Source organism: Microcaecilia unicolor, chromosome 1, assembly GCF_901765095.1.
Source record: "Microcaecilia unicolor chromosome 1, aMicUni1.1, whole genome shotgun sequence".
In the NCBI taxonomy this organism is placed as follows: Eukaryota; Metazoa; Chordata; class Amphibia; order Gymnophiona; family Siphonopidae; genus Microcaecilia; species Microcaecilia unicolor.
Genome location: NC_044031.1, coordinates 758426813 through 758444282, shown reverse-complemented (window position 1 = coordinate 758444282; position 17470 = coordinate 758426813). Strand labels below are relative to the sequence as shown.

The 17470-nt window shown below is 46.0% G+C and overlaps 1 protein-coding gene across 5 annotated transcripts in view; it reads right to left on the bottom strand.

The window, feature by feature from the left end:
* Positions 1-17470, bottom strand: part of CERS3 (ceramide synthase 3) — a 211985-nt gene that overhangs the window by 20555 nt on the left and 173960 nt on the right. For all 5 annotated transcript variants that reach the window (XM_030189741.1, XM_030189736.1, XM_030189737.1 and 2 more), the window contains 4 exons: positions 12580-12672; positions 11672-11800; positions 7970-8076; positions 7620-7773 (listed from right to left, as the gene is read on the bottom strand). In XM_030189741.1, the coding sequence (XP_030045601.1) occupies positions 7620-7773; positions 7970-8076; positions 11672-11800; positions 12580-12672 (483 nt within the window). The remainder of the gene's footprint in view (positions 1-7619; positions 7774-7969; positions 8077-11671; positions 11801-12579; positions 12673-17470) is intronic.

The window sequence follows — 17470 nt, the reverse complement described above, 5'->3', positions numbered from 1 at the left end:
TACTCTGAAGGTACGGTGGGAGAGATAAGAGGAGAACCAGGAGAGGACAGAGCCCTGGAACCCAAATGAGGACAGTGTGGCAAGAAGTAAATCGTGATTGACAGTGTCAAAAACGGCGGATAGGTCGAGGAGGATGAGGATGTAGTAGTGACCTTTGGATTTGGCAAGGAACAGGTCATTGCAGACTTTAGATAGTGCCGCTTCTGTCGAGTGTAGGGGGCGAAAGCTGGATTGAAATTGAGGATGGCATGAGAGGAGAGAAAATCAAGGCAACGGCTGTGAATGGCGCGTTCAAGTATCTTGGAGAGGAAGGGTAGGAGGGAAATTGGGCGGTAGTTGGAGGTACAGGTAGGGTCAAGTGATGGTTTTTTGAGGAGTGGTGTGACTACAGCATGCTTGAAGGTGTCAGGGACAATTGCAGTGGAGAGAGAAAGGTTGAGGATAACACAGATGGGGGGTAACGGTAGGAGAGATGGTGGGGATGGGGTCTGAGGAACAGGTGGTGCATTTCGAGGAGGAAAGAAGATGGGCTGTTTCCTCCTCGGTGATATCAGGAAGGGGAGGCGGCGGCCTGGGTTGGTTGGTTGATTGAGGGAGTGGGTTAAAGGGTGAAGAGGAGGAGATGGTGGTGAATTTGAGGTTGATCTTCTGCACCTTGTCGCGGAAGTAGTCAGCCAGTGATTGAGGAGGGAGTTAAGGGAGGCGAAGAGATGACGAGGGTTAGAGCTGAGGGAATTAGTCAATTGGGTGTAATAGTCCTGTTTGGCAAGGATAGGGAGGACTGGAAGGAGGATAGCATGAATTTGTAATGGATGAAATCAGTATGGGTGCAAGATTTCCTCCAGAGGCGTTCAGCCGATCGGGCGCAGGAGCGAAGGTATCGGGTGCAAGGGGTCAGCCAGGGTTGGGGATTAGTACGCCTTGTGGGACGGGAGATGGAGAGTGCAAGGGTGTCCAGAGCAGAGGAGAGAGTGGCATTGTAAGCGGAGACGGCTTTGTCGACAGACTCGGAGGACATGATGGAAGGGAGGAGATTAGAGATACTAGAGGATAAGGTGGGAGGGTCGACAGCCTGGAGATTCCTGTAAGTAGTGGTTAGTGTTGGGCGGGACTGCGGGGGAGGGTGAGAAGTGTGAAGGTGATCAGGTGATGGTCAGAGAGAGGAAAAGCTGAGGCGCAGAAATTGGAGGGTGAGCAGGTAGAGGAGCGGATGAGGTCAAGAAAGTGGCCAGAATGGCGAGTAGGGGTGGTGGAGCTCAGTTGGAGGTTGAAGGAGGAGGTTAGAGTGAGGAACTGAGAAGCTTATGAGTCGGATGGGTTATCAGTGTGTATGTTAAAGTCTCCAAGAATGAAATTTGGGGGTGAGGGCTCAAGAAACACGGACAGCCAGGCATCGAAGTCGGTAAGGAAGGAAGATAGGGACTTATCAGGGGGGCGGTAAATGACTGCAACTCTTGAGTGGCAGCGGGTAGAATAGACGGATGGAGTGAACTTCAAAGGATGAGAAGCAGTGAAACTGCGGTAGGAAGAGAGGTTGAAAACTGCAGGAGGGCGAAAGTAGTAACCAGATGCCTAATGGAGTCTAAGTTCTCTTTCTTATTATTATTTTCCTATGCTTCCCCCCTTCCTGTGAGGGCTAAGAAACGGGAAGAAGTAATACACTAACATATTTGACTTCCTATGCTTACCTTTTTGAAAGCAAATTTCAAAGGCAATCATGTTATGATCACGGTTGTCAAGCGGCCCCCGGACCGCTACCTCCCGTACCAGATCATGCGCTCCACAAATGACTAAGACTAAAATTTTTCCTTCGCTTGTCGGCTCCTGTACCAGCTGCTCCATAAAGTTGTCCTTTATTTCATCTAAGAAGTTTACTTCCCTAGCGTGCCCTGATGTTACATTAACCCAGTCTATATGGGGGTAATTAAAATCAAAATAATTGTTCCACAATTCTACTAAATGAAACCCTGTATTGCAGGTGTTAATTCACGTATATTCATGAAAAAATGTGGAGAAAAAAAAAAGACTTCAGAAACCATGGAGAAATCTCTTTAAAGGAACACCTTTCAGAGTTTAGAGAACTCCTCTTCAATCACTAGTCTTCACAAAAAAAAAACTCCACTCTTCTTATTCATGAAATACTTGCACACACACCTTTAACAGTACAATAAGGTAGAGGCTAATATCAATGCCATATATGTGGATCACCGGATACTGGGGAATAGAATACAGACCGGTGACACCAAGAGTACTCAAGCTAAGTGATATATGAGAGTTCATTTCACCGCATATATGGCGTAGATCTATGGCAGGCTTCATCAGCACAAGAAAACGACTTGAAAATAAATAATGAAAACTAATTCAGAGGAAAATAATTTACTACAGAAAACCTGTGCCAGGAGGAAGAGATTTCAACATTTTCTGAACGTTTCCAGGAGGCATTATTGCTGTAATTTTCACAGCTTTGTAGCGCTATAAAAATGCTAAATAGTAGTAGTAGTATAGCTCACGGCACAGTACAGTAATTACTCACTCCAGCCCTGTACACACCCTTCTGCTCCACATTGCTTAACTAATCCTTAAATACTTGAGTGGCTGATAAGCTCTGCTGATATTTTCTATTTCATTTCAAACAATTTTTTTTATTTTGTTTTTGTTACAAACAACCCCCACTTCCCTCTCCAACCGCCTGGGAATGTAATGCAAGCAAACAATTTTTTTTATTTTGTTTTTGTTACAAACAACCCCCACTTCCCTCTCCAACCGCCTGGGAATGTAATGCAAGAACATACATGCTAAATGCCGTCCTCCGCTGCCCCCCCCCCCCCCCCCCCCCCGGTGGCAAAACAGTAACAACCAAATGCAGTACAGACAGCCATTGTTCTTGTGCCCTCTGTGCAACATCCAGGAGGTATGCATAAAAAAAATTAATCTATTAAAATTCAGCCCACCCTCCTCAATGCTAAATGCAAACATTCGTTTAAGATCGGCAGGGGATTTAGGGGAAGCCTGGGATGCTAGGAGATCCCCCAAAAGGAAAAAGCACTTCCTTCGGGTTTGGGAGCCCTATTTGCACACCCTCCAGCCCCGAGGACACAGCCTCTTGTTAAATACGTGCGTGGAAATAGGGCTCCCAGTCCCAAACCCGAAGAAAGTGCTTTTTCCTTTTGGGGGATTTCCTAGCATCCCAGGCTTCCCATTGAGCCGGTTGATGAAGCCAATTCCTCCAATGGCAATAATTGGGGGCTTCCTGTGATGTCCAGTGTTGCAATATACACTTCAGTTCCACTTGGTACATTTTCCTGAGTAAGAGTATAATGCCCTTTGGCTGACATCGAAAGGCACCCAGTTTATCCAGCAGCAATTGTTCCACTGAGCCCATCCCGCTCAAACCCAGGTTAAGAGTGAAATAAACTAGCACTGCACAAAATTGCGTGTACAAACATATTGTCATCTCTATTATGCTTCAGGCAGATACCTATGATGTGCTCAAGCAAATATGCACAAAGGTGTTATCCAAGCTGGGTTCAAATGCCACATTATCTCTCAGCGGAATCTGATTAACTAAAGGATTCCTCCCTAAACCACCACCAAGGTATTTTCATACCTATCGCAAAGTTTGGGAGAAGACGACTCCAGTTTCCGGAGAATTTGAAGACTAGAATTACGCTGTAGGGACAATAAGTTATAGGGCACATAATAAGCTGTTCCAGCTCTACTGGGGTAAAATGAGATCTCCAAAAGACCCAATCCCGAATGTAGCACAACAAACAAGACTGATTGTATAAACATATGGAGAAGGACCGCGATGGACTGGCAAAAGTGCAAATGAAAATGGAGTAGATATAGCACCATTCACGGAAGAGTTTGTGTATAAACAACTTGAAAAGCTAAAGGTGGGCAAGGGACCGGATGGGATCCACCCCAGGATATTAAAAGAGCTCAGAGAGGTTCTGGCGGGTCCTCTTAAAGATTTGTTTAATAAATCATTGGAAACGGGAGAGGTTCCGTGGGATTGGAGAATGGCAGATGTAGTCCCTCTTCACAAAAGTGGTGATAGGGAAGAAGCTGGAAACTACAGGCCGGTAAGCCTCACTTCAATTATTGGAAAAGTAATGGAAGCGATGCTGAAGGAAAGGATAGTGAATTTCCTAGAAGCAAATAAGTTGCAAGATCCAAAACAACATGGTTTTACCAAAGGGAAATTGTGCCAAACGAATCTCATTGAATTCTTTGACTGGGTGACTGGAGAATTAAATCAGGGATGTGCTATAGATGTAATCTACCTAGATTTCAGCAAAGCTTTTGACACGGTTCCCCACAGGAGGCTCTTAAATAAACTTGACGGGCTAAAGATAGGACCCGAAGTGGTGAACTGGATAAGGAACTGGTTGACGGACAGACTCCAGAGGGTGGTGGTGAATGGAATTTGCTCGGAGGGAAAGGTGACTAGTGGAGTGCCTCAGGGATCGGTGCTGGGGCCGATTCTGTTCAATATATTTGTGAGTGACATTGCCGAAGGGTTAGAAGGTAAAGTTTGCCTTTTTGCGGATGATACTAAGATTTGTAACAGAGTGGACAACCGGGAGGAAGTAGAAAACATGAAAAAGGATCTGCGAAAGCTAGAAGATTGGTCTAAGGCTTGGCAATTAAAATTCAATGCGAAGAAATGCAAAGTGATGCACTTAGGGAGTAGAAATCCACATGAGACTATGTGTTAGGTGGTGAGAGTCTGATAGGTACCGACGGGGAGAGGGATCTTGGGGTGATAGTATCTGAGGATCTGAAGGCGACGAAACAGTGTGACAAGGCGGTGGCCGTAAGTAGAAGGTTGCTAGGCTGTATAGAGAGGGGAGTGACCAGCAGAAGAAAAGAGGTGTTAATGGTGGTTGGGCGGCAGGGATAGTGCTGGGCAGACTTATAGGGTCTGTGCCAGAGCTGGTGGTTGGGAGGCGGGGATAGGGCTGGCCAGACTTATACGGTCTGTGCACTGAAGAGGATAGTACAAATAAAAAAGTAGCACATATGAATTTATCTTCTTGGGCAGACTGGATGGACCATGCAGGTCTTTTTCTGCCGTCATCTACTATGTTTACTATGTAATGCCCCTGTACAAATCGCTGGTGAGGCCCCACCTGGAGTATTGTATTCAGTTTTGGAGGCCGTATCTTGCTAAGGATGTAAAAAGAATTGAAGCGGTGCAAAGAAAAGCTACGAGGATGGTATGGGATTTGTGTTACAAGACGTATGAGGAGAGACTTGCTGACCTGAACATGTATACTCTGGAGGAAAGGAGAAACAGGGGTGATATGACACAGATGTTCAAATATTTGAAAGGTATTAATCCGCAAACGAACCTTTTCCGGAGATGGGAAGGCGGCAGAACGAGGGGACATGAAATGAGATTGAAGGGGGACAGACTCAAAAAAATGTCAGGAAGTATTTTTCACGGAGAGAGTGGTGGATGCTTGGAATGCCCTCCCGCGGGAGGTGGTGGAGAGGAAAACGGTAACGGAATTCAAACATGCGTGGGATAAACATAAAGGAATCCTGTTCAGAAGGAATGGATCCTAAGGAGCTTAGCCGAGATTGGGTGGCAGAGCCGGTGGCGGGAGGCGGGGATGGTGCTGGGCAGACTTATAAGGTCTGTGCCCTGAAAAGGACAGGTACAAATCAAGGTAAGGTATACACAAAAAGTAGCACATATGAGTTATCTTGTTGGGCAGACTGGATGGACCCTGCAGGTCTTTTTCTGCCGTCATCTAGTATGTTACTTTACGTAGTGGATCCTCTTCAACTTCCATCCAGCTTTCTGTTGGTGTGCCTCAGGGTTCTGTCCTTGGACCCCTCCTTTTCTCCATCTATACCTCTTCCCTTGGTACCCGGATGTCATCCCATGGCTTTCAATACCATCTTTACGCTGATGACTCTCAGATCTACATCTCCACCCCTGAAATCTCAACCTCGATCCAGGACAAAATCTCAGCCTGCTTGTCCGACATTGCTGCTTGGATGTCTCAACGCCATCTAAAGCTCAACATGACCAAAACTGAACTTCTCACTTTTCCCCCTAGACCCACCTCCCCTCTTCCCCCTTTCTCTATCTCTGTTAATGGCTCTCACATCCTCCCTGTCTCCTCGGCTCGTAACCTTGGAGTCATCTTTGATTCTCTCTCTCCTTCTTTGCACATATTGAACAGATCGCCAAAACCTGTCGTTTCTTTATCTACAATATTAGCAAAATTCGCCCCTTCCTTTCTGAATATGCTGCCAGAACCCTTATCCACACCCTTGTCACCTCTCGCTTGGGCTACTGCAATTTACTTCTCACTAGTCTTCTGCTCAGCCATTTCTCTCCTCTCTAATCTGTCCAAACTTCTGTGGCATGACTTATTTTCCGCCAGAATCGTTATACCCACACTAGCCCACTCCTCAAGTCACTTCACTGGCTCCCTGTCCGCTTCCGCATTCAGTTTAAACGTCTCGTACTGACCTTTAAATGCATCCACTCTGCAGCCCCCCATTACCTCTCCACTCTCATCTCTCCCTAAATTCCTCCCCGTGAACTCCGCTCACTGGACAAATCTCTCTGTCATCCCCCTTCTCCTCCACTGCTAACTCCAGGCTTCGCTCCATTTCCCTTGCGGCACTTTATGCCTGGAATAGACTTCCTGGACCTATACATCTAGCTCCATCTCTACCTGTTTTCAAATCTATGCTGAAAACCCACCTTTTCACTGCTGCTTTTTAGCTGCTAGCCAATATACTTCAACCGACTGAATAGGTGACTTCAAAAGATCCAGTGCTGCTGCAGAGATCTTAGGCAGTTGGAGACCCCCTAAATACAAGCATTCAGGGAATGCTATGTCTTCTGGGGCAGCAGAATGTTTCCTATAATAGTCCTGAAAAGATGTGGTCTCATCAGAGGTGACCCATCTACCTGCAGCCGTTCTGAGTGCCAAAACTCTTTTTAGGCCTTCCCTATTAGTGATCAGCTTAGCCAGAAGTCTGCCCTCCTTGTTACCATATTTATAGAGTTGGTATTTATAAAAGGCCACTGATTTAGTCGCCTGCTGATGTAACAGCCCATTCAGAGAAGTTTGGCGTTCAAGAACCCATAGCTGACGTTATTTCCCCGATAGTCAATACCGGGCCATGTCCAGAAACCGGTACTGAATATCTGGGGTTATGCGGTTAGGTGCGATATTCAGAACAAACCACAAGCGGCACCACATACAGACAAGACTGAATTTGTGTGGTCCAATTTGACTGCTGAACGTAGGCAGTTAAATGCTAAAATATCAGTGCTTAAGAGCCGACTATGCCCCCGGACCACACATAAAATAACCAGCTCTGAGTTCACTAACCAGTTAAGTGCCATTGAAAATTAGTGGATAGCCCAGAACAAGTGATTTAACCGGCCAGGAGCTGTTTCTGAACAGTTAAATCGCTTTGGGTTGTTTCAAGTTTTATTATGTTTTTTTTTTTTTTTACACTGCGCAAACATGTCATCTAGGTAACAAGCAATCCAGCCTCTGACTGGCCTATAGTGATTCATAGCAGCACTAAAATAAGGGTTTAGGTGCAGAGAGCTGGGGGTGGGGTCAGGGTTTACTTACGTTTCCCAAGTACACCTTCTTCACCATTTTAAAGATGAGGTAACACCAATATATATGCAGTAGCTGCAGGGTGAACATGATCATGTTAAATAAGTAATACAGAAAGAACGGAGAGCAGATGTATAGCGGATAAACCACTGTTGCGTAGATAATCCTGAGAGAAGAACAAAAGAGAAAAAAGAAACATAAGGGTAGTTGGTGTATTGTTTTCTCTTAATCAATTACATTTTCTCATGCAGCCCTGGCAGACGCAGCTCTGATGAACTTCCAGCAGAGCTGCAACCAGCCAAGGGGCGACACGGTACTAGTCCAAGTCCATAGCTCAGACGGAAGATGTCCATTCTACTCACCAAAAGGGGAAAATGATGAGTCTGGTGATTGTAAAGACCACGGAAAAAACCAGGAACAAGACATCACAGGACCGCTTCCAGCGAGCGTAGTTACACATTTTGGCTGCCTACACACAAAAGGAAAGGTGACAGAGGATACTCTAGTTCATCTTTTGTTACCCACATTGAACTATATAGATATAAGCGGGCTAGAAGACTCAGATGAAATGTAATGTAATGGATACTGTCAACCAGGAAAGAGGCAACTGAAAAGGTTATGTCTCCAGACTCCTATTATCAAGTGCAGGCCACGCTGCAATCTCAAAGTCCAGCCCCGGGGGAAAAAGAAATCTGTCAAGCATCAGACAAGTCTAGTCCCTTACGTGATCTCACTCATGCATACATGTAAATGGCTTCCTCTCACAGATACATACGTAATCTCATGCACACACGCACGTGGTCTCCCTAATACTACACGTGCATGCACACAATCTCTCCTCACAAACAAATATGTAATCTCTTGCACATGGCCTCTGCTCACGCACAGTCTCCCCTCAGACACATATGTGATCTCACTGATGCATGCACACGGCCTCCCCTCAGAAGCTAATTCACATGCTGCTTCACACAACCTCCCACTTGCTATTTCACACAGGCACAGCCTCATCAGATTTTACATGCTCATGGCCTCTTCATTACCTGTTTCTATACACACACATACATTATTCTAGACACCCCCATCTTCTCCATTATACACGTATGTAAAAAAGCAGTTGACACAGTTGGTCAAGCTGACTTGACTGCCGATCCAGAAGCCAAACTTAACATTTGTTTTCATGTTTTTGACCCGCTTTCCCTCCCCATCTAAATCAAGCAGCAGTATCTGTACTATGAAAATATACTTTTTGGCTCAAACCTAAGAATAAGTCCTCTTTAGCAAACAATACATCAATTAGGCCTCTTGATCTCAACTATATTGACGTTTTCTATTACACACAGCCCCGCAAATATACATATTATGGTCTTTTTGACCTTCAAACATACCTTCCTGGAAGATCGAGTATTCCAAGAAGGAGATATGTTTGAAGATCAAGCAGACAACTGGGAAGAGACAGTGTGACAGAACAGTGGGTTTTTTTAAGCCTGTAAAACTGCCTTAATTAATTCTTGAAGTGTATCTCTCTAGTTTGGCCAGCAGGTGGTGCATGTCTATGCTTAAAGCTGTTACAGAAAATGAATGCTCCCTTTTCAGTTTCACTCAGTGAGGAAGTGATCTACAGTACTGTGAGCAGCATACTTTTAAAAGTTGTTGTTCTGGGCTCTGAATGGCCCAGGAGCTCATTTTCATTTGGATTTTACTGGCTTTTTCCCCAGTCTTAGCCTGGGAGGAGAGCAGATCTCTTTCCCAAGGCCCTGTGATCAGTTATCCTGTATAATAATTTGCACCTCCAACGTTCTACGTCTGGATGACTGGGTTCGTAACACAATTCACATTGGTCCGCCCTCGCGTCTAAACGTGATGACGTCAGAGGGCGGATCAGTGAGAGGGAAGGGAAGCCAGCACCAGCCAGCCACAGAACGTTGGAGGTGAGGATAGACTCGCTGGAAAATCGCCCCCCCCCCCCCCCCCCCCCCCCCCCGAGTTGCAGGCCCCCCTCTCCTCCTAGTTCCAGGCCCCCCTCCATCCCTCCCTCTCCTCCGAGTGCTAGCCCGACCTGCGTTGCCCACCCTCTTCTCCCAGTCCTCCGCCTGCCCCTCGCCTTATTGCGTGCCGCCCAGAATTTAAAAGTTCTTACCTCGGGGTCTGGTGGCAGCAGTGAAAGGCGAGCAGGCATGATGCTTAGCCAGCTTTCCCTTCTCTCTCAGCTCTGCCTCCGCCCCTGTAACTCAGAGGAGAGAGGAGGGGGAGGGAAGGAGGGGGGCTGAAACTCGAAGGAGACAGAGGGGGGCCTGGAACTCGGAGGAGAAAGAGAGGGAGATCTGGAACTCGGAGGAGAGAGGAGCCTGAACAGAGGAGAGGGAGGCGGGCCTGGAACTCGGATGAGAGGGGAGGGAGGGGCCAAGCTGGAACTCAGAGGATAACCTTGCTAGAGCCCGTTTCATTTGTGTGAGAAACGGGCATGTTTTACTAGTATTTGATAATCTGTGAGCAGCATATTTCCTGATCTCCCCAGGCAATTTTTAGAAAGCAAACAAATGTTTAGTTAGTTTTATAATTGATCTATATTTCAGTTACCTTTTATTGTTCACTGATTGCACTTTTCCTGTTCCACTGTTCAATATTTTTATGAGAATAAACATAACTGTTTGTTCACCCTGCTTGTCTAGACTGATTAAGAATCCTGGTGGCTTGTGTGTTGGGTCTGTGAGTGCTTTCTGGGAACTATGGGACCACTGGAGTGTGGTCTACAGTAACCTTGAAATCACTGGGGATAATTTGAGAGCGGGAGACTCGCCCAGAGGTGGTTGTGACCCAGTCAGTGGGAGGAGGGTGCTAGTGTACAAGTATGAGGTTGGGTATCTGATCCTTAGTTTTCAATAAAGTTTGTCTGTATCCATTCCTGTGTCCTGGATCTACTTGATTGTTACAACACGCAAAACAGGTGAACATTCACACCAAAACAGACTGCATCTATACTAGAGAACAAGAGCTGGTGAGGCCGCCCTAACACTCTCCTTATGCACGGAGAGGATGAGAAGCTATAATGCTAGAGCTGCAGTAATTTTAAGGCAACCGAGTTGACTGCTAAAGCAAAAAGAATTCACTAAGATTCCTTCTCCATTCTCAGTTTTACTTTATTGCTGAATAGTTATTTGTGCTTTAAGTTTCTAAAAGGGCCTCCCTCTCAGTGTTACAAATGGAAGAAAATGGCATGTGCTGAGCCCTCATGCAGATACCAGACTTAGACAACAAAACAGCAGATACAAAACGGAAGAATGTTCAAAAATGTATTGATGATGTCAAATATCAGACTTATTGCCCGACACAGGCCGTGTTTCGCCCAAGAAGGGCTGCATCAGGGACAAAAATCTCAGAGATATCATTCGTCGTAATAAATGTTATTCACGTGAACCTTGAAATGCTAGGTTTTTGATAGAATAATGAGTTCTTGAAAAAACAGCAGGAAGGATATACTAATGACGATCATCACATGCTTCTTGGGTGAAACACGGCCTGTGTCGGGCAATAATTCTGGTATTTGACATCATCAATAAATTTTTGAACATTCTTCCGTTTTTATCTGCTGTTTTGTTGTCTACGTTGGAGTTTGCAGATCATTTGCCTTGTTGTTTTTTGATACCAGACTGAGAAACAGAAAGTATAAGAAAAGTACTGCCAGCGTAGAGGAGACTTCTAAAAGTGACAATGCAGAAACAACAAAAAAAAATCAAATTGGGGGAGGGGGGGCACTCGGGAAGAAGGCCAAGAGAAGTGACCCAGTGCAGTGAAGTTTGCTGGGTACTTCTGCAGTACTTTGGCAGACCCTGTGGCTCAGGTTGTTGCACTGCATGCACATACCACTGGGTCTGATGGAAGCAAACAACTAAATCCCAGGGAAGGAAGGAAGGAAGCAAGCCACAGCTGACAAATGTTAGTGCTGTGATCCCTTGCTGCCTGGAGATAAAAAGACACAGAGACTTTCCACCATCCACTGAGAAGATGGGAAAATATACAAAAGAGGAGTATGAGGTATAGCACCCCCCCACCACCACAGTACTTACCTCAAGCAAAAAATCAGAGACATCATGAACAAGGAGTGTGAGGGTCCCCACACGGATATAGTTTACACACCAGGAGAAGCTGAGCAGGAAGGTGGTGGAAAAATGGTGGATAACCTGGATCTTAAAATCCTGAGGAGAGATTGCAACAGAAAAATGTCAGCTATATGAAGAATTCACTTTTCATCTCTGCTGAGAATACCTCAGCTGTGTGGGGAAGTGGATATGAAATCCCACCCTGGCAAACCACATGCACAAAGTATTCTCTGTATCAGTGGTTTTCAAACCTTCTGTTGTGACACACCTGACAGAAAACCTTCACGCGCGTGACACACTAAACACTGCAGTTTGCAGCTGAACAAAGAAAAAAGCCCTCTATATCATTTCATTGTTGCTAACAATGATGCAAGGAAAATACAGATGCAATGGTGCTGACTGCCAGGGTGGGACAGAAGTAGGGACTTGTGCTTCTCAACTCTTCCCAACACACCACACACAGGAAAGCACAAGTGTGCTGTCAAGTTTCTGGTGACACTAGTTGAGAACTATTGCTGTATCTCCACCAGACTGTGCAAACTCTTCTGAGTCACTGGACACTTCCAGTATTCTATTCCCCGCCCCCTCCCGGGGCTAAAGCACTCCATGCCCTCTCTCCCCCAGCAAAGAGGCATCTGTTCCTCCTCCCCACCTTCCACAATGCAGCCTATCCCCACCAGGCCCCTAAAGACAAGGGATTCTGCACTTCCAGGTCCTAATGCAGCACAATGTGACAGTGAAAGTTATTGCAACAGGAAGCTAACTGTGCTAATTACATTGGCTGATCCACTAACAAATTGATAGATTTAGTTACTTCAATTTATAAAAACACCTGCCAAAAAAAAAAAATGCTCCGCAGGACACACAGCACTTACTTTTCTCCTGACATCAGAGGCAACGCTGAACAGCAGAGACCAATAGAAGCTGAGCTCCAACACGTAATACCAATACTGCGAAGTCAGCACAGACTGCGGGGAAGGAACGAATGCATTACCTCCACGCTATAGACCACTACAGTGCATCCCCAACCACTGCCAGAGGTCACGGCTGAGCTGCTATAAATCTAGCAGACTAAAGACTAAAACACTGTTGGGATTCCTGATGCAGTGGTGAGGCAGTGTGTGCGTTTAAATTACTGAAGGCCACCGTTTTTTAAATCTACAGCAAATTAAATTAGAAACAGCATAATGCTGAGTGCAGTTGTGAGGCTGTGTTAGTCCACTTGGATGCACACACAGGCAAGACGTTTCTCTTGGACTACGTACAATGAGTGACCAGCTTCCCAAATGAAGGGTGCAGAGCTCTCTAAAGGCCCAACTTTTTTGTTCCCTTTCAGAATGTTTCTCCTGGCTCCCCATCTCCATCCCCACCCCTACAGGCTTCCAGCTGAATCAGGACCTGCTCCAGCTGAGCCTACATCCACCACTACCTGGAGTTTCCCCTAATTACCCAGTGACTCATAGACCAATGATCAGAAGCTCTGCACTGTTCCAAACAGGGCTCTAAAAATAGCACTGGAACAGCCCCTATGATCAGAGCTAATAGCATGCAAATTTAAGTATGGGAGGATTGTGCTTGAGCATGCGCTCAGGCATAATCCTCCCGTACTTGTTTGACAGGTCTGTGCTGTCAAAAGCCTGGACCTGTCAAACACAGGGCTGGAGGTCTGTGGGACAGCCAGACCCCCCTCCAACTGCAAGGCCCTGGTGGCCTAGTGCCAAGCCCCACCCCCGGACAGCAACACAAGGGCGGGAGTTCCGGCAGACCTCCAGTCCCCCTGACACAAGGGCACGGGGGGCTGGAGATCCAGTGGATCTCCAGCTCCCCATACCCTCCCCTGCATCCAAAAAAAAATTAAAAGAGCCCTTGTAGCATAGTGGGCCACAAACCCAACCCACCCCACCTGGTGGTCTAAGTGGCCCTCCCCACCCCCATACCTTCATGGTGGAAGAGGGAGTAGCATACTCCCATCTCTTCCAGGGCTGCCTTCAAAATGGCAGTGTCCAGCCCTGCCCAGTGCATCTCTTGTGTAGGGGGGGCCTGCTAGCATGCAGATGCATGCTGAATAGGACTCCCCATTCCTCTCCAATGCTCTGCAAACCCTAATGCCAGCTCTGAGCTAGCACTGGGTTTGCTGCGGGTAATGCCCTTTTAGCATGCATTTGCATACTCACTGCGTTCAGAGCATGCGCTCACCAGCTCTGATCATCGGGCATGAGCTACTACAGCGCTATTGGCCTCTAGCAGCCATGTTTGCTTCTGATCTTTGGGGCCTCAGAGACCTGGACAGAAGCTGGTATGAGTACATGCTTCAGCCAACCTGTCGGTGTCACTGTTCAGCAATAGCAGGAGTCAGGTCCAGGAATAGAACCCAAGATGGAGCCACTGGGCTGGCTTACTGAGAATCATTTTGAAAACAAACATCTCCGTGACTATCAAGAGCCACACTAATATGTGCTTTGTGTTTTCAAGAAATGAAAACGCAATACTTGAAAACACAAAGCATAGAATAAAACACCTGAAAAAGGTCTCTACTTCAAATGTCCCAATCTTTCTTCCTGTTTCATTACAGAACTAAAGTTAATTAAAACTATTTTCAGCCTAAAACAAAATAAAGACAAGCCATGGCATAAGAGGCGTTACAAGACGTATGAGGAGAGACTTGCTGACCTGAACATGTATACCCTGGAGGAAAGGAGGAACAGGGGTGATATGATACAGACGTTCAAATATCTGAAAGGTATTAATCCGCAAACAAATCTTTTCCGGAGATGGGAAGGCGGTAGAACGAGAGGACATGAAATGAGATTGAAGGGGGGCAGACTCAAGAAAAATGTCAGGAAGTATTTTTTCACGGAGAGAGTGGTGGATGCTTGGAATGCCCTCCCGCGGGAGGTGGTGGAGATGAAAACGGTAACGGAATTCAAACATGCATGGGATAAACAAAGGAATCCTGTTCAGAAGGAATGGATCCTAAGAAGCTTAGCTGAAATTGGGTGGCGGAGCAGGTGGGGGGAAGAGGGGTTGGTGGTTGGGAGGCGGGGATAGTGGAGGGCAGACTTATACGGTCTGTGCCAGAGCCGGTGATGGGAGGCGGGACTGGTGGTTGGGAGGCAGGAAATACTGCTGGGCAGACTTGTATGGTCTGTGCCCTGAATAAGGCAGGTACAAATCAAGGTAAGGTATACACATATGAGTTTATCTTGTTGGGCAGACTGGATGGACCATGCAGGTCTTTTTCTGCCGTCATCTACTATGTTACTATGCTACATTGGAAAGCCCTGAGATTAAGAAAGTGTGGGCACAATGGCAGTGCTCAGCCTGATGGAAGAGGAAATGAGATATGTGCTGTGCCTGTCTGTTCTCAATTCAGGTCTCAGCTTCCCTCACAGGACTTTCATGGGAGAAGTGCCAGATCACTTCCTAAGCATGACTCACCAAGATCAAGAATTCAGGGGTCAAACCATTCAGCACTAGCTCAGATCTTGTACTGTGCAAAGAGTTGGATGCTGTAATGAGCACAGCTGAACCTAAGGAACCTCTGTATGGGCTAAGGATGCTAGCAAAGTGAGTCATCTTCATTAAAGCCACACATCAGACGTGCATACTCCCAGGTGCCACCTCTACCTTCCTCCCCACCCATGCACATCCTGCTGTTCCCCCACCCTCGCTGAGTGCTCTTCCAGCCACTATCTGACAGCTCTCTATGTTGACTGCATCAGCACATAAGTATTGCCACACTGGGACAGACCAAAGGTCCATCAAGCCCAGCATTTTGTTTCCAACAGTGGTCAATCCAGGTCACAAATACCCGGCAAGATCCCCAAAAAGTTCAATACATTTTATGCTGCTTATCCCAGAATAAGCAGTGGATTTTCCCCCAAGTCATTTTAATAATGGTCTATGGAGTTTTCCTTTAGGAAGCCGTCGAAACCTTTTTTAACCCCGCTAAGCTAACCACCTTTACTACATTCTCTGGCAACGAATTTCAGAGTTTAATTACACGTTGAGTGAAGAAAAATTTTCTCAGATTCGTTTTAAATTTACTTTGTAGCTTCATCGCATGCTCCCTAGTAATAGTATTTTTGGAAAGACTAAACATAGTAACATAGTAGATGACGGCAGAGAAAGACCTGTATGGTCCATCCAGTCTGCCCAACAAGATAAACTCAAATGTGCTACTTTATGTGTATAGCTGACCTTGATTTGTATCTGACATTTTCAGAGAACAGACCGTAGAAGTCTGCCCAGCACTAGCCCCGCCTCCCACCACCGGTGCTGCCATCCAACCTCCAACAAGCTTCAGAGGATCCATTTCTTCTGAACAGGATTCCTTTATGTCTATCCCACGCATTTTTGAATTCCATTACCATTTTCATCTCCACCACCTCCCACGGGAGGACATTCCAAGCATCCACCACCCTCTCCGTGAAAAAATACTTCCTGACATTTTTTTAAAGTCTGCCCCCCTTCAATCTCATTTCATGTTCTCTAGTTCTATCGCCTTCCCATCTCTGGAAAAGGTTCATTTGCAGATTAATACCATTCAAATATTTGAACGTCTGTATCATATCACCCCTATTTCTCCTTTCCTCTCCTTTCACATCTACCCGTTCCACTCCACTCAATTATTTTATAGACGTCCATCATTTCTCCCCTCAGCCGTCTTGTCTCCAAGCTGAAGAGAGCTAGCCACTTCTGCCTTTCCTGATGCACATTCTGAGTACACTCACCCTCAGCTGCTCCCCCAATAGCTCTCTTCCCTCCTAAGTGCTCCCCCAGCTGCTCCCCAATAGCTTTCCTTACGAGGACCTTACGAGACTGGGAGGCTAAATGGCAGATGATGTTTAATGTGAGCAAGTGCAAGGTGATGCATGTGAGAAAAAAGAACCCGAATTATAGCTACTTCATGCAAGGTTCCACATTAGGAGTTACGGACCAAGAAAGGGATCTGGGTGTCGTCGTCGATAATACACTGAAACCTTCTGCTCAGTGTGCTGCTGCGGCTAGGAAAGCGAATAGAATGTTGGGTATTATTAGGAAATGTATGGAAAACAGGTGTGAGGATGTTATAATGCCGTTGTATCGCTCCATGGTGCGACCGCACCTTGAGTATTTTGTTCAATTCTGGTCGCCGCATCTCAAGAAAGATATAGTAGAATTGGAAAAGGTGCAGCGAAGGGCAACTAGAATGATTTATTTTATTTATTTATTGCATTTGTATCCCACATTTTCCCACCTTTTTGCGGGCTCAGTGTGGCTTACAATATGATATGAATAGTGGAAATACAATTTGTTACAACGTGGTTATGGATTACATTGTGCAGAGTTATGCGAGACAATCGAAGTATCGTTGAGGAATATAACAATGGAACACAAACACAAACATTGGAAGGAGACAATGGGAAACTTAAAGGGCAATATTAAGACACGAAGACATATGGTATACATATTTCTGTGAGTAAAGGTATGAGTGATGTGAGATTACGGGGGATGAGAGTTCAGAAGTGGATGTATGATGCATTAATGAACAGAGAGTGTGGACTTTATGTGTTTTGGCTCTTTCCGTAAACTTTTTCAAAAAGATGGGTCTTCAATAATTTGCAGAAGGAAGCTTGCTCGTAGATCGTTCTTAAGTTGCGCGGCAGTGTATTCCAAAACTGCGTGCTCATGTGAGAAAAGGTTGATGCGTGTAGCGTCTTGTATTTCAAGCCCTTGCAATTAGGGAAGTGGAGGTTGAGAAAGGTTCGGGATGATCTTTTAGCG